At 28.1% G+C, this 26,931-nt stretch overlaps 1 protein-coding gene across 1 annotated transcript in view; it reads right to left on the bottom strand.

Annotated features, from left to right (window-relative positions):
* LOC102631094 (GTPase LSG1-1-like) overlaps window positions 1-14,326 on the bottom strand; it is a 52,429-nt gene extending 38,103 nt beyond the window's left edge. Inside the window, exon 1 of the mRNA XM_052432074.1 lies at window positions 13,931-14,326. Coding sequence (XP_052288034.1) covers window positions 13,931-14,139 — 209 coding nt within the window. The 5' untranslated portion in view covers window positions 14,140-14,326. The remainder of the gene's footprint in view (window positions 1-13,930) is intronic.
* Between the last annotated feature and the right edge of the window lie 12,605 nt (window positions 14,327-26,931).

The following is a 26,931-nucleotide window of genomic DNA, read 5'->3' as shown; positions in this document are numbered from 1 at the left end:
TGTCTGTGGTATAAGTTATATTAAATGTAACTTAGCATTTACCTTCTAACAAGCAATAATTACTAACAAAAGACCAACGGCTAGCTAGCTATAGCCTGTAAGTACCGTGGAATTTTAAATACAATACTGCATCTGAATTTTTCTAACAAGTAATAATTAATGACAAAAGACTAAAGGCCAGTAGCTTCTAAGTACCGTAGAATTTTAAATACAATACTCAGTTCACCGTAGAATTTTAAATACAATACCCAATTTCAGAACAATTTCTTATTGTGTGGATTTCTAATGTCTCCCCTAATTGCAACGCAAGCTCTCCCAATTCAGGGAGACATTAGAGCAGATGATGTAATAGTGGTTCAATTAACCAAATGATTGAGAAATTCAAGAATCGAAAGGTTCTTATTCAATTTGGTTTAAAATGAACCGAATTGAAGAAATTGGTTCAATGCTTAAAATTAAAAAAAAAATTATTTTTCCATAAATAACAAAATTTATTTATTATAAAATTATTTTAAATTAATATTTTGTATAAATCATGAATTGTAATGGTTACAATTGAATTGAATTAAGAAAAAAAATTAAGGTGAAAAGTCCAAAAATTTAGTAAATATAAAAGAAAAGTTATTAAAATTCCTAATATAAACCAAACCGAACAGAACTGAATCAAAATAATTTATTTTAGTTTATTTCGGTTTTGGTTTGGTTCTGTCCGAACCGAACCGGTTTATGCCCACCCTTATATCTTGTGGGAAAGTCCACTTGCAAATTAATTGGACAATGCTTGTTTTAATGAAAAGTCAATGTACATTGCCCAAGTATTACATCAAAGAGAGGACGGATTGCTGTCCTTATAACGACGGATGTTGAAGTGTTCTTACTATTCGTTCGATAATTCAAGGATCACAAGTGCCAATAAGTAGTATAACAAGAAAAATTGTGTGGCTTGACTTGTATTTGTGATGGATACCCATTTGATTCTGATCTTTACCAAGAATTAGCCTTTTGTTCAATCTCCCTGCAAAAAATTTCTTTTAAGAAAGAAGAAATTAGTGGCTCATTAATTAATTATGCGTGCTTTGTGGGTTACAACGTTTTTGTCAATCCTTAACCCGACTCAGAAGTCACAGTTGAAAAATCAATGAAAGAGAAGAAAATCCAATAAACCGATTATTTATATCACAGAGGCAAAAATTATTAATTCAATCTAATTTATTATGATTATTAACATTTTCAAGTAAAAAAAAAAATTATGAAAAGAGACAAAAACATAAAATACAAGTAATAGGTTCTAAGAAGCAATAATGATATGTTTATTCAGTTTGAAAAATAAAATTATATGCATTAGAATTTTTAATCCTCTAAGGTAATGTTTACTTTTTGGATTGGAGTGGGAATCCTAATGAGTGAGAATCCTATGATTGGGAGTGTGGAGTGGGAGTGAGAGTATGTTGTTTACTTACACTGGAATGGAAGTATGGAATGAAGATCAGAATCCAATTTATGTGTTTACTTTGTCTTGGATTGAGAGTAAATAGTTTCAAATTACAATTTTATCCTTATTTAAAGAATTATAGTTTTTAATTACAAAGCTAATAAAAAATATATTTAATGAATAAATATTTATTTTATTATATTTGTAAATTTATAATAATTATTAATATTCTTAATTATGAACATCACATTTTTTTATTAATTTTAATTCTAATATAAAATGAAACGTTATTTTATTTTATTTAATATAATTATATTAAATTTATTATTATATAAAATAATAAAATAATATTATTTAGTACAAAATTAATATTTTCTTAGAATAAACTATTTATTATTATTAATATTAAATAAATATAGTACTATTATTTTTAAAATAAATACAATAATATTATATTTATTAATTCTCTATTAATATAATAATATTATTTTAAAATAATTTTAACTTAGAATCAATGCAAATTATTATTTAGTTAAATATAATAATATTATTCAAATAAATATAATAATATTATTCAAATAAATATAATATTATTTATTTTATTTTATTAATTATAAAATATTAAATTGAATTAAAATTAAAAAAAAGGTAGCTATATTAGTTTTCGGAGTTAAAAGTCTTAAAAGAAGTTTTACATATTGAAAGAAATACTCCACTTGATAGACTTAATTATATTAAAAAAGTAGATTCTTTTCCAAATGCATTTCTTACTTGTAGAATATTATTTACAGTACCTGTAACAATTGCTTTTGTTGAGACAAATTTTTCTAAATTAAAGTTAATAAAATCTTATTTAAGAACTACAATGTCACAAGAAAAATTGAATGGATTAGCTATATTAGCTATTGAAAAATATTTGTTAGCTAAATTAGAATATAACATTCTATATTAGCTATTGAAAAATATTTGTTAGCTAAATTAGAATATAACATTTTAATTAATAATTTTGCATCAAAAAAAGAAAGAAGAATAAAACTTAATTGATTAGTAATTTGCATTAGTGATGGCTTACAACAAGCAAGGATCATAGTAGGTAGGAGCAGTGATTTAAAGTTTATAGGAAGATTATGATTGTGGCTGATGAAGATGTAGACTATCTTAAGGAGGTGGAATTTGTGGAAGACAAAGTCAGTTAATATTCGTGTGGAAATAAATAGATATCTTTCGTACTATATTTTGTTTTTTGGAATCTTGTTGATAATTTTTGTAATTCAAGATATTATTAAATATAGTTGAATTTTGAGTTACTTGATGTTCTTGTGAGGGTTTTTTGAACTATTTAATGTTCTTGTGGGGGTTGATATTTTAATATTAGAGGACCTAAAATAAAATTTTGCCTAAGGCCCCAATTAGTTAAAGCCAGCCTTGTAAAAGATTAAAGATTAGGTAGTTGTAACCTATAAGTATCGTAGAGGATCATGATCCTATACATATTTTCATGGCAAATTAAAATCTGAATTTTCTAACAAGCAATAATTAATGAAAAAAAGACTAGAGGCTGACTAGCTATAGCCTGTAAGTACATGGAATTTTAAATACAATACTTCATCTGAATTTTTCTAACAAGTAATAATTAATGACAAAACATTAGAGGCTAGTAGCCTCTAAGTAATGTAGAATTTTAAATATAATACCTAGTTTTAGAATAATATGACATATTATCATTTGTTGAATTAAAAATATAGAAGAACATATATATATATATATATAGGTCTGGATACCAAATGGAGATTTCATTCGGATCCACTATTACATCATATAGTATAATAGTTAATTGAGTAAAAACACTATAAATATATGTATGTAATAATTCTTTTTTAGTGGGAATATTTGTATTTTATAATATACGAACGCACTATTTACAACACTGATTTTATGTCACAACCAACTTGAAGTTATACTTTAATCATTTTGGTGTCCATCAAAGAATGTTGATTTTGCCATTGAGTAGGAGCACCGAATTTTTTTTTTTTTCTATAATGAAGATACATACATAAAAAGTAGGTGAGATAATCTCCATATCACCTTATTGATATGGTGACATTTTTAAATTTAAATATGATAAGTATGAAACTAGGGCTTAGTATTCGGTTCGTTTCTGAATTCAATTTTTAGATTAAAAAAGACTAAATAGTTTAGAAATTTAAGAACCGAATGGTTCTTATTCAATTCGGTTAAAAATAAATTGGAGAACCAATTGGTTCACTGTTTAAAATAAAAAAGTATTACTTTTTAATAAATGATCATATTTATTTATTATAAAATTATTTTACATTAATATTTTGTATAACTCATGAATTGTAATGGTGACAACTGAATTGAATTAACAGAAGAATACAAATTTAGGTGAAAAGTCTAAAATTTTAGTAAATATAAAAGAAAAGTTATCAAAATTATTAATCCAAAGCAAGCCGAACAAAACCAAACCAAAATAATTTGTTTCAGTTCGTTTCGATCTTAGTTTGGTTCTGCCCTAGAACCAAACCGGCTTGTGCCCACCCGCGTATGAAAAGTCAATGTAAATTGCCCGCGTATTACATCGAAGGGAGAACGGACTTCTCTCCCTATGACAACAGATGTTGAAGTGTTCCTGCTATTCGTTTGATAATTCAAGGATCACAAGTGCCAATAAGTAGTATAACAAGAAAAATTGTGTGGCTTAACTTGTATTTGTGATGGGGATACCCATTTGATTCTGATCTTTACCAAGAATTAGCCTTTTGTTCAATCTCCCTGCAAAAAATTTCTTTTAAGAAAGAAGAAATTAGTGGCTCATTAATTAATTATGCGTGCTTTGTGGGTTACAACGTTTTTGTCAATCCTTAACCCGACTCAGAAGTCACAGTTGAAAAATCAATGAAAGAGAAGAAAATCCAATAAACCGATTATTTATATCACAGAGGCAAAAATTATTAATTCAATCTAATTTATTATGATTATTAACATTTTCAAGTAAAAAAAAAAAATTATGAAAAGAGACAAAAACATAAAATACAAGTAATAGGTTCTAAGAAGCAATAATGATATGTTTATTCAGTTTGAAAAATAAAATTATATGCATTAGAATTTTTAATCCTCTAAATTCTACAAAGTATTCATAATTTTCATGACATGAAGTAAAAAGAAAAATAATTAAATTATATTGATCTGATTATAGTAAATTGAATTTCCACCAAACTCTTCAATTAATTGATCGTGAGCCAAATTTATAAAAATTAAATAAAGTGAGAAACAAGAAAATTAAGTCAGCAACCTCTTTTATGGATTCGCATTTAGGATAGGAATATTGGAAAAAAATATATATGCATTCGACTTATTCAAGATGAAAATTGACTTGACTTATTTGCGTTTGTTTTTTATAATTTATTGACTGGAAAATGGTTGAAGGAAAGGGGCCTATATAATAACTTATATCTTCTTATTCATCTAATAATTTTGTATACATCTTTAGAAAACTCTATGTGGTAAGAGGGCAATTAAAATGAGAAATGAGATGAAGCTGAACAATCTGCTTTGGTGTCTTTTGGAGTTATGCTGCATAATAATGCTTCTTCTTTTGCAACCATCCTTTGCTCGTCCACCACCGCCGCCGCCGCCAGGTTCTATATCTGATCATCCATGGCCTCCACCACCACCTCCGAGTGGGCCACGTAGCCGCGGTCATCCATAAATTGTTCAACAAGCATGCATGGAACTGCAATATATAGCAACAATAATAACATCTTGCTAGTACGTAGCACATGTTTTTGTAAGACCATAAGCGCATTCTGTGATTATGTTTCAATGCAATGCTTGAAAGATGTAGTTTTATATTATTACATAAATGATAAGTTTGCTAAACGGTTGAAAAAACTCACACGCACCCAAAGCGACGTTTTGGGTGATTTTGTCACCATTTGCAATTTGCTTAAGAGTTGGAATACTACAATAATACTACACATCCCAAATTTTTTATCTCAAAAAGTTATCCCAAATGATGTGGCATTTATCAATTGGTTGGTAAGATAATACAATTAATTCACTTGGATATTGTAAATAATTATCAACCACTCAATTAATGACACATCATTTGGGATAACTTTTTGGAATAAGAAATTTGGGATGTGTAGCATTACTGGGAATACTATTGTCACATCTCTAAAATCCTATTGTTACTCTTTTTTAAGTAAACACTATTAAATTATACTATAAAATCACTTGCTGCTATCAGCACTCACTTTAATTCTGAAGATAATATTTATTTAAACAACAATTTCTCTCTCCAAAAAAAATGCACAAAAATTAAAAAAAATGCATTCCAACTTTCACAGTCATTCAAGATCCCAAACCCAATTTACACTGAATTCATAGTGTTCGTTTTTGGATCCTCGAACTAGGAGAACTTTAGATTAATGATGTGGAAAATTCTATGATGCCGTAATTAAAATTACGGCATCGATGTCGTAATTATTATGGACCGTTAGATTAAATCAACGATTCACAATAATCATGAAATAATAAAATTTTTAATTAAATTAAATCTAACCGGTTATAAGCCGGTTAAGTACTTTTTTAAAATAAAATTTTACCGGTGTAAGTTTAAAGGAAAAAAAAAGAGGATTTACCTTTTAAAGAAATAAAAAAATAAAAAGGGAAAACTTCCGTTCATATTTTTCATTAATCCCTAATTAACGAATTCCTAAAGAAACCTCTCATACGTCTGCAGATTGCAGCCATTCTTGAATTGATTTTGTGTCTTGATTTTCTATCTTGTTCGAATTACTGAGTCTCTGCTGTTGCTGCCTCTATCTTGGTTTGGTCGTCGTCACCTGTGCAAGGTAAGTTTAATCCTCTGTCTCGTTCGAATTGCTAAGCATTTTAGTTTTCTTTCATGGTCATAATTTGTTCATGGCATTGAATCTAAGAATTAAGAAGTCGCTGTAAGTGTTTGGGTTTGCATAGTTTTCTTTCATAGTCATAATTTCTGCATTTGTTCACGGAATTAAGAAGTTCCTGTGCACTCTTGCCATTGCCTCTTGAGAAAATTAGAAGCATTGCCGATTGCAGTAGCAGTGGCATTAGCAGAAGCGGCGGCGGCGGCGGCGGTAGTGACCAAAATATTATCATCAGAATTTCTCTGTTTCTTGGATTTTTCCATATTCAATGCTCTGTTCAGATGCCTCTCCAGTTGCTCATCTAAGCTTTTCAGATCAATTTGATCTGCTCTCACGAACCCATTACTGCTTTCTTTCAAGGGTGTTTCTGTTCAAATCATTGCCTCCTCCTCTTTCTTCTTCTTCTTCCTGTTGATGATATTCAGTTGTTATAACTTGTTGCTGTTGTTGGAGTTATTATTTCTCTACGAGAATTTGCTTGTCAAAATTTCTCAATAGGAAGGAAGCAAAGAGTATGCAAACATTTTTTTTATTATTATTTTTCTTTTCTATTGAAGCATGTGGGCACATGGCATTGCCTGAACACAGCGTGTGTTTTTGACCCACTTTGCTCTTCATAATTATTATTATTATTATTGTTTTGTTATTTCTTTTTTTTTTCTTCGATTTTGATTGGCCATCAGTTTTTTTTTTTTTTTTTTGTTATTCATCTGCTCTCTTGGAGTTTCTGAAATTTCACTTAACTCTCTTTGGGTTAATTAAGAAGTTCCTGTGCAAAGTGTTTGGGTTTACTTAATGTCAGTGTTTAGTTAAAGATCACACATACATTCTTCTTTCTCTTTTATATGGGAATTGAATGGGGATTTCCCGTTAAGTCTTTAATACTCACTTATTTGAAGCTCAGATTCTTGAAAATTTCTTCTGACACTGTCTTTTTTCTCCATTATTGGCTGCAAGCTTTATTTTCTGATACTGTAATTTGATTTGAAACTAAATTTATAATGCTTATTGAGAAAGGTGTAGACCATAAGAATAGTTTCTAAATGCTGCTCCGCATCAAGCATTCAATTATCATTTGTATGCACTTCTCGATTACTGAGTTATGAATAAAAAATTTATGCCATGCTTGTATTATTCCATTATTATATTTCATTTCTGTTAACAACCAATCACAAATTGTGGTCTGCACTAAACCTCTTGTACCCTTTAAAAGATTTTTTTCCCTCTAACTGCAAGTGGTTATCATAAACTTTTGGATTTATAGATTGACTTGCACACTTGGTAAGCTGGTATTCCTCTCTTAATTGACTGCATGGCACCTATTGGTACCTATAGCTTGGTCCATAGGTTTGACAGACTCTATTGGTACTTATTAGGGAAAATAATTGAACCTTCAGGAACAGTCACAACCCTTAAAAGCAATGTATTATGTGACAAGAGATCTCACACTCACACATTTGTATTTGGCCCCAAAAACACAAACAAGCATCAAAAGCATGAGTCAACACCAACATGAATAGAAGATATTTTCATGCTTTCAAAGTTCAAACAAGAATTACTTTTGGAATTAGTTTTCATAATCTTGATTTCAGTATGTATATTTTTGCTGCATACTTTTAGGTTCAATGGCTTTCATTTCTAATTGAAGTGTATTTGATTGCGGTGCAACGTGGTGTGACTTATGTTGTCTTATACAATGAAATGAGTGATTACATAGTTTAGGAAAAGCTTCGAGTGTGGGTGAACGATATAGAGTGCTATATGAGTTATGCTAACTATTGTGACCTTGATTTTGTATTATTGTTTGCATTGATTTTGGTTGATAAACAAATGAAAATATACATTAGACACAAGCAAATAAATTAAGGGTAATGGATCACAATTTTGAAACTGGAAGTGGGTTTTTATCTCAAATATAATTGAAGTGATAGAGAATTATGTGAAGTTGCAGAAAAATTTTGGGTTTGATATGCTTTTGTTTCTAGGCAAATTTTCTGCTGTATTTGGGATGATTTGCTGCTGTTTTTGGTTAAATTTTTCTGGTGTTTTGGGCTTCATTTGGTGCTGTTTTTAGGTTAAATTTTTTGCTGCTTCTGGGTAAATTGGCTGCTGTTTTTTAGTTTATTTTTCTACTGTTTTTAGATAAATTTAATGCTGTTTTTGGGTTATATTTTTTACTATTTTCAGGTATTTTTTTTGGTGTTTTGGGCTTCATTTGCTATTGATTCTGGATAAATATACTGCTGTTTTTCAATTAATTTTTTTGCTGTTTTTGGATAAATTTTCTGCTGTATTTGGGATGATTTACTGCTATTTTTGGTTAAATTTTTCTAGTGTTTTGGGCTTCATTCGGTGCAATTTTAGGTAAAAGTTTTTGCTGTTTTTGGGTTAATTGCCTACTATTTTTCAGTTTATTTTTCTGATATTTTTAGATAAATTTATTGCTATTTTTTGGTTATATTTTTTGCTATTTGCAGGTAATTTTTTTTTGGTGTTTTGGGCTTCATTTGCTGCTGGTGCTGGGTTAAATGTTTTGCTGTTTCTAGGTAAATATACTACTATTTTTCAGTTAAATTTTTTGCCATTTTTGTTGTATTTGGGATGATTTGTTGCCGTTTTTGGTTAAATTTTTTCTAGTGTTTTGGGCTTCATTTGGTGCTGTTTTTAGGTTAATTTTTTTGCTATTTTTGGGTTAATTGCCTGCTATTTTTTAGTTTATTTTTTTGTTGTTTTTAGATAAATTTACTGCTATTTTTTGGTTATATTTTTGGTTATTTGCAGGTAAATTTTTCTGGTGTTTTGGGCTTCATTTGCTGCTGGTTCTGGGTTTATATATTGCTGTTTTTCAGTTTAATTTTTTGCTATTTTAGATAAATTTTTTGCTGTATTTGGGATGATTTGCTACCTTTTTTGGTTAAATTTTTTTGGTGTTTTGGGCTTCATTTGGTACTGTTTTTAGGTTAAATTTTCTACTATTTCTGGGTTAATTGGTTACTATTTTTTAGTTTATTTTTTGCTGTATAATTGTATGCAGCACCAGCAGCAAAGTTCATGTTAATAGCAGAACAAGCAACAACCTGATTGGATAGAAACACTTTCATGGCAGTGAGTAAACAAATGAGGTTGGGTTGAAGCAAGAGTTGTTTATAAAAGGACTTTGAATACTGTGTTACCAAAAGCTATTAATGAGGTTATGATAGCTTTAAAAGCTCAAATAGGGCAGTTGTAGAACAGTCTATGCTGTGACTGTCCTCATTCAAAAAATTAGCCGAGAAACCTGAGTTACACGGAAGGTTCAATGGTTAAAGATGTGACTTTGCATGGGTGCTAAAACCAACATTTATTAAGCTTAAAGATCTGTCTCTATCACCTAAGCTCCTTTGTAACAAAATAAATTAAGCCTAGAGATCGAACTTAATCAGTTAAAGATGATCTGCACAGCTGCAGAATCATTTAAGATACACTGCAACCATTTTTACTAATAGTAAAGGAAGTGTTTGTCCAAAAGCACATAGAAGAGAAGCATGGCATTGATATGCAGTATAAAGCTCCACCCCATCTTATCTTATAATACTACGGAAAGATAATAATTGCCAAAAGCGATTGAACTGCACAACAGATTAGTTACACCCCTTAGTTTATCTTAAACAACAACATCAATATCTGTCATAACTCTCACCAATATTCATTCTTTTCACAAATACAATCACCCAAAAATCACTCAGCCCAGCAGTTGCAAGTCCTTTGCTAAGATCAATCATTAATTAGATATAAACTTTTAAGAAAATATAAAACCTCAACGACAATGACAACTTACCAGTCTCCTCATCAGGCCTGGACGGCGGCCCCTGGCACCACAAGGCAGTCCCTCACTGCATCTTATAATAGGTATTCTGCTCAATCACAAGCTTGCCACTAAAATCCCCTTTCATCCAACTTAGAAGCCACATGATCAGTATCTCCGAGCCTTACTAGAAGCGAAAGAGTGAGAAAAGTAAGGGGGCAGAAAAAAATGGCAGAAACCCTCAGCTACTTGCTTGCAAATATTAGGACCAGATCTTACTAGATCTAAAATGATTTTCTAGATTGCTTACCTCATGCGATGCGCGCCAAACCGATCTGCAAAGTTTTGGAGTTGGAAGACAGTTTCAGGGTTAAAACTAGAAGGATGCTTTTGGTGCTCTTCTTGGTTTCTTCCACAGCCTTACCATCACCAGAATCTAAACGACAATCTGCATCTCATCTCTTTGACAATCTGCATTCCCAACTATTTGGATTGTGATCGACGGTTTCACGGTTCACGTGCCAGCGGATTCGGGTTCGGATTTGGTGAATCTTGGCTTAAAATTTAGGAGATTTGAGACAGAAAATCACATTTGGGAATGAACATTAAGGGCAGACAGGGCGGTGCTTTTTGTTTTGATTTTTTTTTCTTCTACAGTGACGTTGAGACTCAATGGGAAATGTATTTTTTTTCCGCCTTTTATTTTCAAAAAAGGGGAAAAAATAGATAGTATAAAAAAAAAGTTTTTCTTGAACTTTTTTGCTGTTGATGGTGCCATAATTGTTATAATATTGAATTTTTTTAATAAATAATAACTATAAAAATATTTTAATTAATTATTATAAATTTTAATTAGGTAATATTAAATAAATAAATAAATAATAAAAAAAGATTAATACATTATAATGAATTATAATTATAATAATATTATAATAAATAATAATGAAATAATTTCATACTGATAATAATAACAATAAAATTATAAATATAATAATATTTTTACGAAATAATAATATAATAAAATATTAATAATAATAACTTATTATTATAATAATAATTATAAAGTTTGATTACAATAATATTTTCATAAATAATAATCATAAAACAAAATCATGAAATTAATAAATAATAACAATAATGAATTAGTAATCATAATTATAATACTATTTTAATAAATATGATATTTTCATAAATAATAATCATAAAACAAAATCATGAAATTAATAAATTATAACAATAATGAATTAGTAATCATAATTATAATACTATTTTAATAAATATTATGATGATGATGATGATGATTACCACCAATTGACAATAATCAACAAAGGGCATTTAAGAAATTATGATAATTCATTCCGATTTCAAGACAAATTAAACACATCGATGGAAATGAATCTCATTCCGACTTCAATTTCTACAGCTCAAATAAATAACTTATTCTTATTCACATTCTTGATTATGATTGTAGCCCGTTACAATTACTGATTGGTAAATGCACCATGAGCAGATTATTGTGGTTTAATTGGGTCTGTTTTTTTCAAACCTAATTAATAATTTGTTTGGGTTGGATAAATTATAATTAACCAGTCTAACCCAACGAAATCTATAATAATAATAATAATAATAATAATAATAAGACTTAAATGGCTTATCTAATTTTTTATTCTTTTTAATCTTTTAATACAAGAGGCTATTTCATTCTTGCATCTGCTGCTCTAGACTACAATTCCAAAACCAAAATCACACTCTCTTATAAGTAAATTAATTATTTTATAAGATTAATATAAAAGTAAGTTGGTTTTAATTTTTTTTTATTTTTTTAGTGAATACTTAATGGCACATAATTATATATCACTTTCATTTTATTTTTGTATATGATGCTAGCTAATTATCTAAAAAGTCTTAATTTGGAATTGGAAAAGGAGATGCAGGAGAAATAAAGTCTATATGCTTTTTGTGGAAATTTTCTTAATTTAAAGATAGTTAATTTATTAACTTTCTTTACATACACTAGATAGTGAATGAAAATTTCATGTTATAAAAGATTTATATTTGATTTTAATAAGTTTCATATCATTTTCATTGTTCAATTTAAAATTTTGATTTGACCTTCAACATAATCAACTTAACCAGACGATATAAGGTTTGGGTAGAATTGGGTTAAACAAGTTTATTTAGTTAAGTTAGATGAATTTTATCTTAGCTCATTAAAAAGTAGACCAGGTTAGAGTTTCACTAACCCTATCAAACCCAACTCATGCCCACCCTTATATCATTCTATCTAAATCATAAAATGCCAATAATCCAACTCTTTAACCATTTTCACGTTGGATTTAAGTTGAGGCAATTGACTTAAACTAAATAACCTAAATTCCAAATAAATGTGAAATAAGACAAAAAATTTCTAAACCACACGTATGACTCGTAGATTGAAGGTAAAACGGGTAAATTAGCGTTACAGTGGTAAATTGGTCTACAAAATTAAAAAAAAATAAAAAATAGAAAAAAACGAGTAAATTGATAGAAAATGTAGTTATAAGTTGTAGTAGTTTGAGATATGCGCTTTGAAGAGTTTTAGTTTTATTTGGTAAAATCCAAACATGATATTAGAATAAGAATAATGATGTTGCAAATAGTTTTTTATTTATTTTATATTTTGATATATTACAATTAGAGATCTAATGATATTTATACTTAGAAATTGATCATAACTCTTCTATCAATTGAGACTTTCCTTAATAATTTTATCATGACACAGTCCGAAGGTTGTTCCTCTCCTTAATAATTCTATTATGGTACAGTTCAAAGCAGTGGCGGTGCCAGAAATTTATCTTAGTAAGGGCTAAGTTTAAATAATAATGTAATCTAAAAAAGGTCAATAAGTAACAAGTATCAAAAATAAAAATTCATTAATATATTCAATACATTTATAATTGATCTCGACATGTTTTCATATGTTAAAAATGTTAAAAAATAAACTTATCATCAAGAATACAAAATAAATCTTTTTCTACGTGTGCAACAATAATATTACTCAATTATTAATCTCTAATTTGATTTCACAGAAGATTTTTCACAAAATCCATAGTTGAAAATGCATTTTACTACTGTAGTCATGACAACTAGTAAAATCAATGCTAATGTTATCAATAAATAAATCAATTAATACAATTTATCTTTTTTAGTATCAACTATTTTTCTTGTTAGCCTATCAATCTCTTTCAATTTTGAAAATTTGTTATTAGAACCCACCTATGTAATGTAAACATCAAATTGAATTTTAAGTGTCATAAGATTCATTGAAGAAAAATCATTTTGATAAACTCAATAAGATAAAATAATTTCTATATATATATATATATATATTTTTTTTTTTTTGTGTGAGGAGAGTTAGCGTGCAACGAATTTCAAAATAACAATTTCTTTGTGGGTTGGAAGTTAAAGAAAAATACTTAATGTTTTGGTTATTTTTAAAATTTAATAGGGACTTTTATGATAAATGAGATAAATATTAAATTAAATTTGTAAATTTTGAAAAGTTAGAGAGGGATTTTGCAAAGGTCGATTCTAAGGTTGCCAGCGTGCAACGCCTCGTCCTCCTTCCTCTCCTCCGCCGTCATCATCATCTCTCTGGTACTACTCCTGGACCCCTCATCTCTAAATACCCATTATTATTATTATTATAAAAATTAGATTAAACTTTATAATTTCATTTATTGATTAATGAAAAAAAGAAAAAAGAAAAGAAAAGAAAAGAAAAGAAAAGGAGGAACTCACAAATTGATGAGGGGGATAGGGACGGGGTAGGCCTCGGCTTCCTCGGCCGGTTGAATGACGGCGTCGATGTCGTTGACGTCGGTGACGGATTCAAGAACCTTCTTGTGTTGCTTCCTGTAGAATTTGCCCTTTTCTTTGGTTTCTTGGATCATGTGATTGTGGTGCTTCACTAGGGCTCTTCCGAGTCCTGTCTTTTCGTTCTTCCCCATTTGGTCGCTTTGATGATGAAACCCTAATCGACGGATGCTATATATGCTGGTGGCTGATAGATACTAAAGGGGATTAAAAGAAAGTGATGATGATGAATGACAATTGCCGGCAATATTATTATAACAAATAACACGGCTGGAACCCTTGGCGGTGGCAAGATAAACGGTTGATGAATGTGCATGCAGCAGCAGCAGCAGCAGCCTTCAAATTTGTTTAAAAATTTTGTTTTTAGGATGCCTTGTTTTTATTTCATATTTCGGGCTATTAGTTTTCAAATTGGGTCGTTTTTTCACAGCCCTTAAAATCCCTTGTAAAGCACTGTTTTTTTCACATAAATTATTTAAATAACTAATGTTAAGTTAATTTATTTCTTATTTTGAATAAAATTTCAGCCGGTTTCGGATAACTTTTTAAATAAAATTTATTTAAATAGAATTTTTATTAGTAGAACTTCACAATTTTTTTTAGTTATTTAGTTATCAATGAGAACTTTTATTAAAAATTACAAGATTATTTTAACAAATAATTTTTTAAAGTTAAATTATAAAAACAATGAAATAAGATTATCAAATAAATTTATTTTAAATATTTTGACATTTTAAATAAGCTTTTCAACCTCTACTCCCTAAAGTCCAAAATTTAAGTTTTTACTATTGGAGGTAAAATAATTTACTTAATTTTCAAAAACTCTATTCTAAAAACGACTAAACAACAACAAAAAAAAAATTGAAAAGAGTTTATGGAATTAAATAAGCACTTATAACCATTAGATAAGTTATACCAAATATGTACCTTATTTAACCACTTAAATAAGTTATTATTTTAACAAATATTGTACCCCTATCTTCTATATATTTTAAAAAAATTATAAGAGTTTAGATTTATAGAGATAGAAATTATATAAAAAAATGAAAATAATTAAAAATTTTAGGATTTGCATGAATTTTATAAATAGAAAAATAACTTTTTTAAGGGTGAAATTTTATGGAAAGATATTAATTTTAATGTTTAAGTTTGTATTTCATAAATGAAAATAGGATATTTTAAGAACAAAACAAAATTTTGAAGAGGTGTTCTAAGCTGGACTCTTCCAAATTTTGAGGTAAAATATTTTTGGCCCAAAAGAGCCTGGAAAGAGACATTATTTTCTGAATTCCAAAAATACCCTTAAATTTTATATGATACATTTGTTGCGTGTTTATGTATGTGGGCAGTACGTGTCATTTGCAAAAGGCAAAATGCTTCTAGAATAAGGAGAGGTCTTGGGTGCTACTTTTCCATTCTTTTTTTCCATTCTTTTCTTGTAACATACTAATATTAATATGTATGTTTCAATCAATTATGATAATATTCATATTCATGTGGCAAGTATTGAATAGTGAAGGAGTAATACTCTAAAAATACAAAAAAAAACATTTCCTAAAATATATGCGCAAAACCGCTATTTAAACAGGAATACTAAACTGATCTTAAAGCTTTCTAACATCATTTAGACATTGAAGTCGCTTTTGACATGTTGTTTGTATAACACATTGTATTATATAAAGTAATACAGTCAATACTTGTCAATATAATAAAAAGTAGGATTAGGCTGCATTATTAATCACTTTGCATGAGGTTTCTGAAATGGGATCATCAATTATTGGCCTTGGACTCATGGGCATGAGCATTCATTTCATGAGTTTGTTATCACTTTAAGGTTAAGATATTGGTATTTTGAAATACCAACCCATATGCTATAGTGTCGTTCAGGAGTTATGGTTGCACCATGATTATTTCATGATCTGATCTTATACTGAACAAAAATTCAAAGGGTGATTGGTGGTTAATAAATAAATAAAAAGAGTTAAATCTTATACCCATATATTTTTAAAAGTTCATGTGAGTTTAGTTCTAGATAGGATCACTTAATTTAAAACTGTATCTTTAAAGTGTTTAGTAAAATACTTAATGTAGAAACTAAGGTGATTTTATACTGTATACAGTTGTTTGATCTTTTATTATTTTATCAAAATTATCATAACATCGTTAATTAACTTTTATTTCGTATAACAATGGCACAATACCAAAAGTAGCCGCAGTTTCCAACATTTCTTGTACTCAGCGTTATTTTTGGGTTGGAATTTCAGCCAAAATATCTAGATTATTTGTGTTCCATGTTTTTTAATGGAACGCATGGATGGTTGGATGCAATTAAACGGCCTATATAAACATCTATATATAACTTCAAATTTGCACGATCTCGAAGAGACGGCCAGCCAGCGGATACAGCAAAATTGAAGTAATTAAAGGATCTATAGGATTGAGAGAGACGGGGAGATGAAGCAGCTATTGTTTCCTGTAACGTTGTACATGTGCCGCTGCATATTGCTTCTTCGTAAATATCCACCCGTTGGTCGTACAACAGGTCACATCAAAGATTGTCTATTGCGTTCGCCGCTGTCTCCATACGTGAAAAAAAAAACATTATTTTTTATTGGTATATTCGTCCTTTGAGAGCTTCACTTATTTGGATTAGTTGCCTGATAGTTATTTGTGCAAATTTAAGTGGAATCTTATAACAAGTGGAAGCTACTTTTCTCTTTCTGTCTCTCTCTGTGCTCATCTTTGCTTCACAGCAAAAGCATCCATATACTTCAGGGGGAGGAAGCTTCTACTTCCTCTCCTGTTAACACCCTCTTTTTAATTTTAGTACTTTCTTTTAGTTTTTAACTTGAAAGTGTTCTATTTCCAATTTTCCACCCAAATACATAGATTTTTGGTGATTTTATTTCCATCTAGATGTAGTATTATTATCAATAAAGTTAAGAATTTTAACATTTGAGCCCCAAGTTAAGTTTAATGCATGCCTTACTCAGCCATTGAATGATGAATTTTATAGTTTATAAAATTACTTAATTATCATTGAATGAATTAATGTCATGTCAGTTGAAACTCAAATTAAGACTTCGATGTTAGGATGCTTAATATTGCTCATAGAATATTTGTAAATATGTGTTAGTTTTATTTCCAGCTAGCCATCTTAATCTATGATAGCTTATGAGTTTTTTTTGGGGGTTAATTTCTTTATTAAAATCTACTTTTTCTATAGATTTGAAGCTTATAAGTTTTAAAAATTGAAAGGATGAGATTTGTTTTAGCATCTGTTAGTAGAGCCAATATCAGAGGCAAAGGTCGCTAAAAGTAGTGGAAGGTATATATATTGATTTAAATTAATGAAGTATATATAAAATGATTAATAAAATTATATTTACATGAATAATAAGTGCACAAAACCTAGTTCAGGTAAATGAGTTTTATAGTGTAAAAAAGTCAAAACCCCTTATCTTTACTAATGCTACATGGCCTAAAATTTATTTCAAAAAATTTATCCATCGCAAAACTAAAATTACAAAGGTATTAATCTCCTGCAAACCTTACAAAAATTAGATTAGAAAATGATCATGTATATTTTCATGGAAAATTAACAATATGAATTTTCTAACAAGTAATAATTAGTGACAAAAGATCAGTGGTGACTTTAGCACTAGGAGAACTAGGCAGTTGCTTAGGGCCCTGTATTTAGGAAAACCTAATTTTTTGGGTATTTATTTATTAATTAGTATAATTAATTTTTTTAAGATTAAAAAAATTAAGTTAGGCATATATTTTTTTTCTACAATAGAAGAGACTAATTTTTTTGCTTTACCCTATTATTACTCTCATTCATACTTATCTCTCTTATTTGATAACTAGGAAATAGAACCGCACTTCGTGCGGCTTTAAAAAAAGAATTTAGTATTATTTTTTTATTACTTTATACTTGATAAACTGATAAAAAATATGAATTGATTTTTTTTAAAAGATGACGCAACCTTATAAAACTAATGTTATTTTTGAAAGTTAATTATTTTTTTGTTAACTTTAAAAATATATATTAATGTGTATAGTTAAGTGTACACAACCTTTTCATTAATAAAAATTATGTTCACACTAATCAACTCTCCATTCTTCTTGGTATTAACAGACTCTCGTATTTAACAAAGTCTAACCCTTATTATCCAACTATCTTTATTATTGTTTAACTCATGAAGAAAAGAATACTCCATGAAGCACACAATACAAAAAATTTAAATAAGTCAAAAAATAAAAACACAAGAACATTTCTAAAGAGGATGTTGGTTAAATAATAAAAAAAAAACTCAAACATAACAAATCTTAAATACTTAATATTTATATAGTTTGAAGAAGTCAAAAGACACTAAATAAAAGGTTGCATAATTAAATATGAAATTATGATATTAAAATTAGGTCCTAGTGGTATTGGTGAGGGAAGATGAAAGAACCTTCCTTCCTATATTAATTAGTTGATGTATTTTAAACCACTAAAGTTTAGTTGTTGGCTTAATAAAATAAATGAATATTTCAAAACTATAATTAATTTATTATTAATGGTTACATATTGTTGAATTTAAATAGAAAGAAGAAGAGACATGTAATCTTTTATAATCTACTAATTATTTTCTATTTTTAATATTTTGTAATGTAATTATTTTTTAATCTCAACCAATATATTAGATTATAGAGAATATAAAAAGATGAGAAATAATAATGCCACAAATCTTAACTACTTAATATTTATAGAGTTTAAAGAAGCCAAAAGGCACTAAACAAAAGGTTGCATAATTAAATATGAGATTATAGCATTAAAATTATACCCTAATGGCATTATTGAAGGAAGATGAAGGAACATTCCTTCCTATATTAATTCATTGATATATTTAAGCCACTAAAGTTTAATTGTTGGCATAATAAAATAAATTAATGTTTGAAGACTTATAATTAATTATTATTAATGGTTACATATTATTGAATTTAAATAGAAAGAGGAAGAGACATATAATCTTTTATAATCTAATAATTATTTTTTAATCTCAACCAATATATTAGATAATAGAGAATATAAAAAGATGAGAAATAATGATGCCACAAATCTTAAATATTTAATGTTTATGGAGTTTGAAGAAGCCAAAATGCACTAAACAAAAGATTGAATAATTAAATATGGGATTATGACATTAAAATTAGGCTCTAATGTCATTGTTGAGGGAAGATGAAGGAACCTTCCTTCATATATTAATATTAATTAATTGATGTATTTTAAGCCACTAAAATTTAATTGTTGGCATAATAAAATAAATGAATGTTTCAAGACTTATAATTAATTATTATTAATGGTTACATATTGTTGAATTTAAATAGAAAGAGGAAAAGACATGTAATCATTTATAATCTAATAATTATTTTCTATTTTAATATTTTGTAATGTAATTATTTTTTAATTTCAACCAATTTAGTAGATAATAGAGAATATGAGATGATGAGAAATGGTGATGCCACATCACCTCCTCAAGTCTCAGCTTTATATAGATATATAGATCTTTACATGGAATATAAGATATATGTTTTTGGTATAATAGTTATTTTGAATGTTACTTCTTTATTTTTTTTTTACTATTTCAAAAAAAAAAAAACTAATGCTTTTCCTTTCCAAAAATAGCTCTCAAAAAAATTAGTAACGTTAGATTTTTGAGAGCTAACTTTTAGTATTCTATTAAAATATATTTAAAAACTCATTATCTATAAACCGATATACATTGAATTAAGGATACTTTCAACACAAAGTTGTGCTCTCTTATGTTTCGCTACAAAATTAATTGCCATCATCATATTCATCTCAACTAGTCAATTAGCTCAATTCTAAGTGCTATCATTCTATTTTTTTCTATTTTTAATTATTACTGTTCTTATCCTTTTAAAATATAATTTATTTTTTTATTTTTCGTATTGATCATGGCTTGAATAATCTAGAAAGGAGCTCTTGATAAATTTGTCACAACTAGTAAAAAAGATATAAATTTAAGTGAAAATTAGTTATTGAACATAAAATGAATTTAAATCTATTGCAAATAGATGTAGGCAATTAAAACCCTAGAATTAACAACTTAAATAAATTTTGAAAATAATGTTCACTGTTATTGTTCACGTTACTGTTCATCCACATAAAAAATATTAATTTTTTAAAAAACACAATAAATTGCAAAAAATAAATGACACGGAGATTTTTACGTTATTCGGATTAATCAATTCTACATCTACAAGGCCACGCCCAGATGAAAAGTAATTCACTAAGTTGAGATGTTACAACCTATAAATTTATCATACTTAAGACTCTCACTAACGGTTTATCACCATACAGTTTACTCAACCTTGGACTGAATCTGCTTCTCTTAAATAATCATTACTCCTCTTGATCCACGATCCTTAAGACACTTCGCAAAGTGATCAATAGCAATCATTCAATTCTTTATTGTCTAGTGATATAAGATCCACATAGACTCTCCACAGAGATGAAAGAAGATAAGAAAACAAATCAACACAACATTATGTGCCAAATTCAAATTCTCTAAGGAGGAGGCCGAATTTTGCTTCTCTACTTTTTACTCTATGTTGCATACCTTTAATTGTGAAATACATCTCTTTATATAGGCACTAGGGTTTCACAAAAATAGTAAGTCTTAAAAGACTCGGATTCTTTCCAAATAAGATTTTCTTTTCCTTATAATTCCTATGAATCTGAATATGAATAAATTTGATCTTTTTATTTTGTTTGTCTCCAAAGAAACATCTAGAGCATTTAATAAACTTCTTATTTGAACCAACTTCTTGTTGTAAATAGATCTCATGCGTCAATTATAGAATCTCATCATTAATTGACTTGTTAAATTAGAAATCTAATTAAATTAGGAAATAAATATTCCTAATAAATTGGAATCTCACTAAATTAGGGAATTAATAAATTAATCATTATTACAAGATATGTGATAAATAAAATTCCAATTTAACTAGACTTGCCATAAGATGCCAACTCTATAAATAATGAACTTAACAGAACAACAAATTTCAAATGAATTAAAAAAATGATGAAATAGTGAATGAAATAAACAACATTTAAGATGATAACAATAAAAATACAGACAAAGTTGATGTAGGAAATTTATTTGTTTTAAATAATATTTATAATCTAGGAATATGGGAAAATGTTGATACAAAGTTAAGAGATCTTTTAGTAGAACAAGGCCCAAATAGAGAGAATGATTTAACTTTCCCCAAAGATGATAGTCCTAGACATTTCTCTACTGCATTTCATGTCAAAATTACCAAATGGAGAAAAACATGATAGAAAATGGTTAATATAGTCAACGGATTTTGACAAAGTATATTGTTTTTGTTGCAATTACTCAATACAAATTGTAGCAAAAATCAGCTTAATGATGAAGGAACAAGAGATTGGAACAATCTTTATTCTAAACTTAAAAGTCACAAAAAAACCAATGTGAATGCATGGGTTGATTTAGAAGTAAGACTATCGAAAAGAAAAATGATTGATAAAGATGTTCGAGAAAGAATTGACAAAGAAAAAGAACATTGACAAAAAGTACTAATAAGAATTATGGTTGTTGTAATGGATCTTGCCAAAAATAATTTAGCATTTTAGCATCTTGCTAAAAATAATTGAACTTAAAATTTTTTTAAGTTTAATTGAAATGATTGTAGAGTTTGATCCAACAATGCAAGAATATATTTGGCGTATTAAAATCCGTGAAATTCATGATCATTGTCTTGGAAATAATATACAAAATGAATGGTATTGATGGTAGCACTTGAAATAAAATAAAAAAAAATCAATTGTTAACAAAGCTAAGGAAGCAAAGTATTTTTCAGTTATACTTGATTATACTCCAAATGCAAGCCACCAAGAAAAAAATGTCTCTTATATTAAGATGTGTGGATATTTCAACAAATCTAATCAAGGTAGAATAATATTTTTTAAGATTTTTATAAGTTGACAATACCATTAGAAAAGGTCTTTTGATTGAACTTGTGGATGTAATTAAAACTCTTGAACTTGATATTAATAACATAAGAGGACAAGGATATGATAATGGATTTAATATGAAAGGAAAAAAAAATCAAGGTGTGCAAAAAAGATCATTAGAAATAAATCTCAGAGCATTTTATATACCATGTGGATGTCGTAGTATTAACTTAGTACTTTGTGATGTGGCTAATTCTTGTCCTAAAGTTATTTCATTTTTTGGAGTTGTTCAACGTGTTTATTCACTATTTTCTTCTTCACCTAAGAGATGAAAAATTTTACAAGATAATATACCTAATTTAATTGTTAAATCATTGTCACAAACACGTTAGGAGAGTCGTATAGAAAGTGTCAAAGCAATAAGATTTCAAGCACCCCAAATTGGAGATGCTTTACTTCAATTAGTAGAAGTTGGTGAAGATCCTAAAATAAAAAGCGAAACTAAACGTTTAGCAACATATGAAATGGAAAACTTTGAATTTTTGTTAGGTATGATTATTTGGTATGATATATTATTTGTTGTGAACACTGTTAGTTAAAGTTTACAGAAGGAAGATATGCAAATTGATGTTGCCATAAATCAATTAAGATGTCTTATGTACATCTGTCGAGGATTACAAAGAAAATGGTTTTGTCTCTACTATGATTTCATCTAAAGAGATTGCAAATGAAATGGAAATAGAACCAAAATTTCATGAAAAATGTATAATTTGTAGAAAAAATAAATTTAGTGAGAATAATAACGAAGAGAGAATTTTATCTCCCAAAGATTCTTTTAGAATTGATTACTTTGTATATGTAATAGATCAAGATATTTCTCCAATCAGCAATAGATTCAAGCAGCTTCAATTCTACGAAAATATTTTCAGATTTTTATTTAATTTTGAAAAATTAAAATCATTAGATGATGAAAGTTTAAAATGTTATTTTACTAATCTTGAAAATATCTTGAAATATGATATGTTTTCTGATATTGATGGATTATATTTGTTTTCGGAGTTAAAAGTCTTAAAAGAAGTTTTACATATTGAAAGAAATACTCCACTTGATATACTTAATTATATTAAAAAAGTAGATTCTTTTCCAAATGCATTTCTTACTTGTAGAATATTATTTACAGTACCTGTAACAATTGCTTTTGTTGAGACAAGTTTTTCTAAATTAAAGTTAATAAAATCTTATTTAAGAATTACAATGTCACAAGAAAAATTAAATGGATTAGCTATATTAGCTATTGAAAAATATTTGTTAGTTAAATTAGAATATAACATTTTAATTAATAATTTTGCATCACAAAAAGAAAGAAGAATAAAACTTAATTGATTAGTAATTTGCATTAGTGATGGCTTGCAACAAGCAAGGATCATAGTAGGTAGGAGCAGTGATTTAAAGTTCATAGGAAGATTATGGTTGTAGCTAATGAAGATGCAGACTATCTTAAGGAGGTGGAATTTGTGGAAGACAAAGTCAGTTAATATTCGTGTGGAAATAAATAGATATCTTTCGTACTATTTTTTTTTTTTTTGGAATCTTGTTGATAATTTTTGTAATTCAAGATATTATTAAATATAGTTGAATTTTGAGTTACTTGATGTTCTTGTGAGAGTTTTTTGAACTATTTAATGTTCTTGTGGGAGTTGATATTTTAATATTAGAGGACCTAAAATAAAATTTTGCCTAAGGCCCCAATTGGTTAAAGCCAGCCTTGTAAAAGATTAAAGATTAGGTAGTTGTAACCTATAAGTATCGTAGAGGATCATGATCCTATACATATTTTCATGGCAAATTAAAATCTAAATTTTCTAACAAGCAATAATTAATGAAAAAAAGACTAGAGGCTGACTAGCTATAGCCTGTAAGTACATGGAATTTTAAATACAATACTTCATCTGAATTTTTCTAACAAGTAATAATTAATGACAAAAGATTAGAGGCTAGTAGCCTCTAAGTACTGTAGAATTTTAAATATAATACCCAGTTTTAGAATAATGTGACATATTATCATTTATTGAATTAAAAATATAGAAGAATATTACATCATATAGTATAATAGTTAATTGAGTAAAAACACTATAAATATATGTATGTAATAATTCTTTTTTAGTGGGAATATTTGTATTTTATAATATACAAACGCACTATTTACAACACCGATTTTATGTCAAAACCAACTTGAAGTTATACTTTAATCATTTTGGTGTCCATCAAAGAATGTTGATTTTGCCATTGAGTAGGAGCACCGAATATATTTTTTTTTCTGTAATGAAGATACATACATAAAAAGTAGGTGAGATAATCTCCATATCGCCTTATTGATATGATGGCATTTTTAAATTTAAATATGATAAGTATGACACTAGGACTTAGTATTCGGTTCGCTTCTGAATTCAGTTTTTAGATAAAAAAACTAAATAGTTTAGAAATTTAAGAACCGAATGGTTCTTATTCAATTCGGTTCAAAGTAAATTGGAGAAACAGTTCGTTCATTGTTTAAAATAAAAAAGTATTACTTTTCAATAAATGACCATATTTATTTATTATAAAATTATTTTACATTAATATTTTGCATAAATCATGAATTGTAATGGTCACAACTGAATTGAATTAACAAAAGAATACAAATTTAGGTGAAAAGTCTAAAATTTTAGTAAATATAAAAGAAAAGTTACCAAAATTATTAATGCAAAGCAAACCGAACAAAACCGAACCAAAATAATTTGTTTCAGTTCGTTTCGATCTTAGTTTGGTTCTGCCCTCGAATCAAACCGGCTTGTGTCCACCCGCATATGAGACAAGAATGGGGGGAATGTCCCCTTGTAAATGAATTGGACAATGCTTGTTTTGATGAAAAGTCAATGTAAATTGCCTGCGTTTTACATCGAAGGGAGAGCGGACTTCTCTCCCTATGACAACAGATGTTGAAGTGTTCCTGCTATTCGTTTGATAATTCAAGGATCACAAGTGCCCATAAGTAGAGTTTAACAAGAAAAATTGTGTGGCTTGACTTGTATTTGTGATAGATACCACCCATTTGATTCTGATATTTACAAAAAATGTGTGGTTCATTCATTGATTATGCGTGCTTTGTGGGCTACAACATTTTTGTTAATCCTTAACCCGACTCAGAAGTCACAGTTGCAAAATCAATGAAAGAGAAGAAAATCCAATAAACCGATTATTTATATCACAGAGGCAAAAATTATTAATTCAATCTAATTTATTATGATTATTAACATTTTCAATGAAAAGCAAAATAAGTGTATAATGGATGGTACTTTCCTATGAAAAGGTTTAATTAGTCCCGTTCAGAAGTAACAAGACAATAAATGAAAAACCCCGCTACAGAATACGTTGTCTCTTGATAGTGATTAGACTAACAGTTGGTCGATGTTTGGAGGAACAAGCAGTTAATACTCCAAAAAAATCAAGGATTAGTGATGTTTGGGAGTCGGGAAAATGAAAGAAAAAGTAAAAAAAAAAAATTATGAAAAGAGACAGAAACATAAAATACAAGTAATAGGTTTTAAGTTCAAATGAGCTATTTATAGAAGCAATAATGATATGTTTATTCAGTTTGAAAAATAAAATTATATGCATTAGAATTTTTAATCCTCTAAATTCTACAAAGTATTCATAATTTTCATGACATGAAGTAAAAAGAAAAATAATTAAATTACATTGATCTGATTATAGTAAATTGAATTTCCACCAAACTCTTCAATTAATTGATCGTGAGCCAAATTTATAAAAATTAAATAAAGTGAGAAACAAGAAAATTAAGTCAGCAACCTCTTTTATGGATTCACACTTAGGATAGGAATATCGGAAAAAATATATATGCATTCGACTTGTTCAAGATGAAAATTGACTTGACATTCGGACAGCGTTTGTTTTTATAATTTATTGACTGGAAAATGGTTGAAGGAAAGGGGCCTATATAATAACTTCTATCTTCTCATTCATCTAATAATTTTGTGTACATCTTTAGAAAACTCTATGTGGTAAGAGGGCAATTAAAATGAGAAACGAGATGAAGCTGAACAATCTGCTTTGGTTTCTTTTAGAGTTATTCTGCATAATAATGCTTCTTCTTTTGCAACCATCCTTTGCTCGTCCACCGCCGCCAGGTTCTATATCTGATCATCCACCGGCTCAACCACTACCTCCGAGAGGTCCAGGTGGCCACGGTCATCCATAAATTGTTCAACAAGCATGCATGGAACCGCAATATATAGTAACAATAATAACATCTTGCTAGTACGTAGCACATGTTTTTGTAAGACCATAAGCGCATTCTGTGATTATGTTTCAATGCAATGCTTGAAAGATGTAGTTTTATATTAATATTACATAAATGATAACTTTGCTAAAGGATTGTCACATCTCTAAAATCCTATTGTTACTCTTTTTTAAGTAAACACTATTAAATTATACTATAAAATCACTTGCTGCTATCAGCACTCACTTTAATTCTGAAGATAATATTTATTTAAACAACAATTTCTCTCTCCAAAAAAAATGCACAAAAAATAAAAAAAATGCATTCCAACTTTCACAGTCATTCAAGATCCCAAACCCAATTTACACTAAATTCATAGTGTTCGTTTTTGGATCCTCGAACTAGGAGAACTTTAGATTAATGATATTTATTTAATTCAAAAAAGTAGTTATAAGTTGTAGTAGTTTGAGATGTGCGCTTTGAAGAGTTTCAGTTTTATTTGGTAACATCCAAACTTGATATTATAATAAGAATAATGATGTTGCAAATAGTTTTTTATTTATTTTATATTTTGATATATTACAATTAGAGATCTAATGATATTTATACTTAGAAATTGATCATAACTCTTCTATCGATTGAGACTTTCCTTAA

The sequence above is a fragment of the Citrus sinensis genome, chromosome 8 (assembly GCF_022201045.2).
Source record: "Citrus sinensis cultivar Valencia sweet orange chromosome 8, DVS_A1.0, whole genome shotgun sequence".
Lineage (NCBI taxonomy): Eukaryota > Viridiplantae > Streptophyta > Magnoliopsida > Sapindales > Rutaceae > Citrus > Citrus sinensis.
Note: the sequence above shows the minus strand (reverse complement) of the source record. Positions and strands in the feature narration are given on the sequence as shown.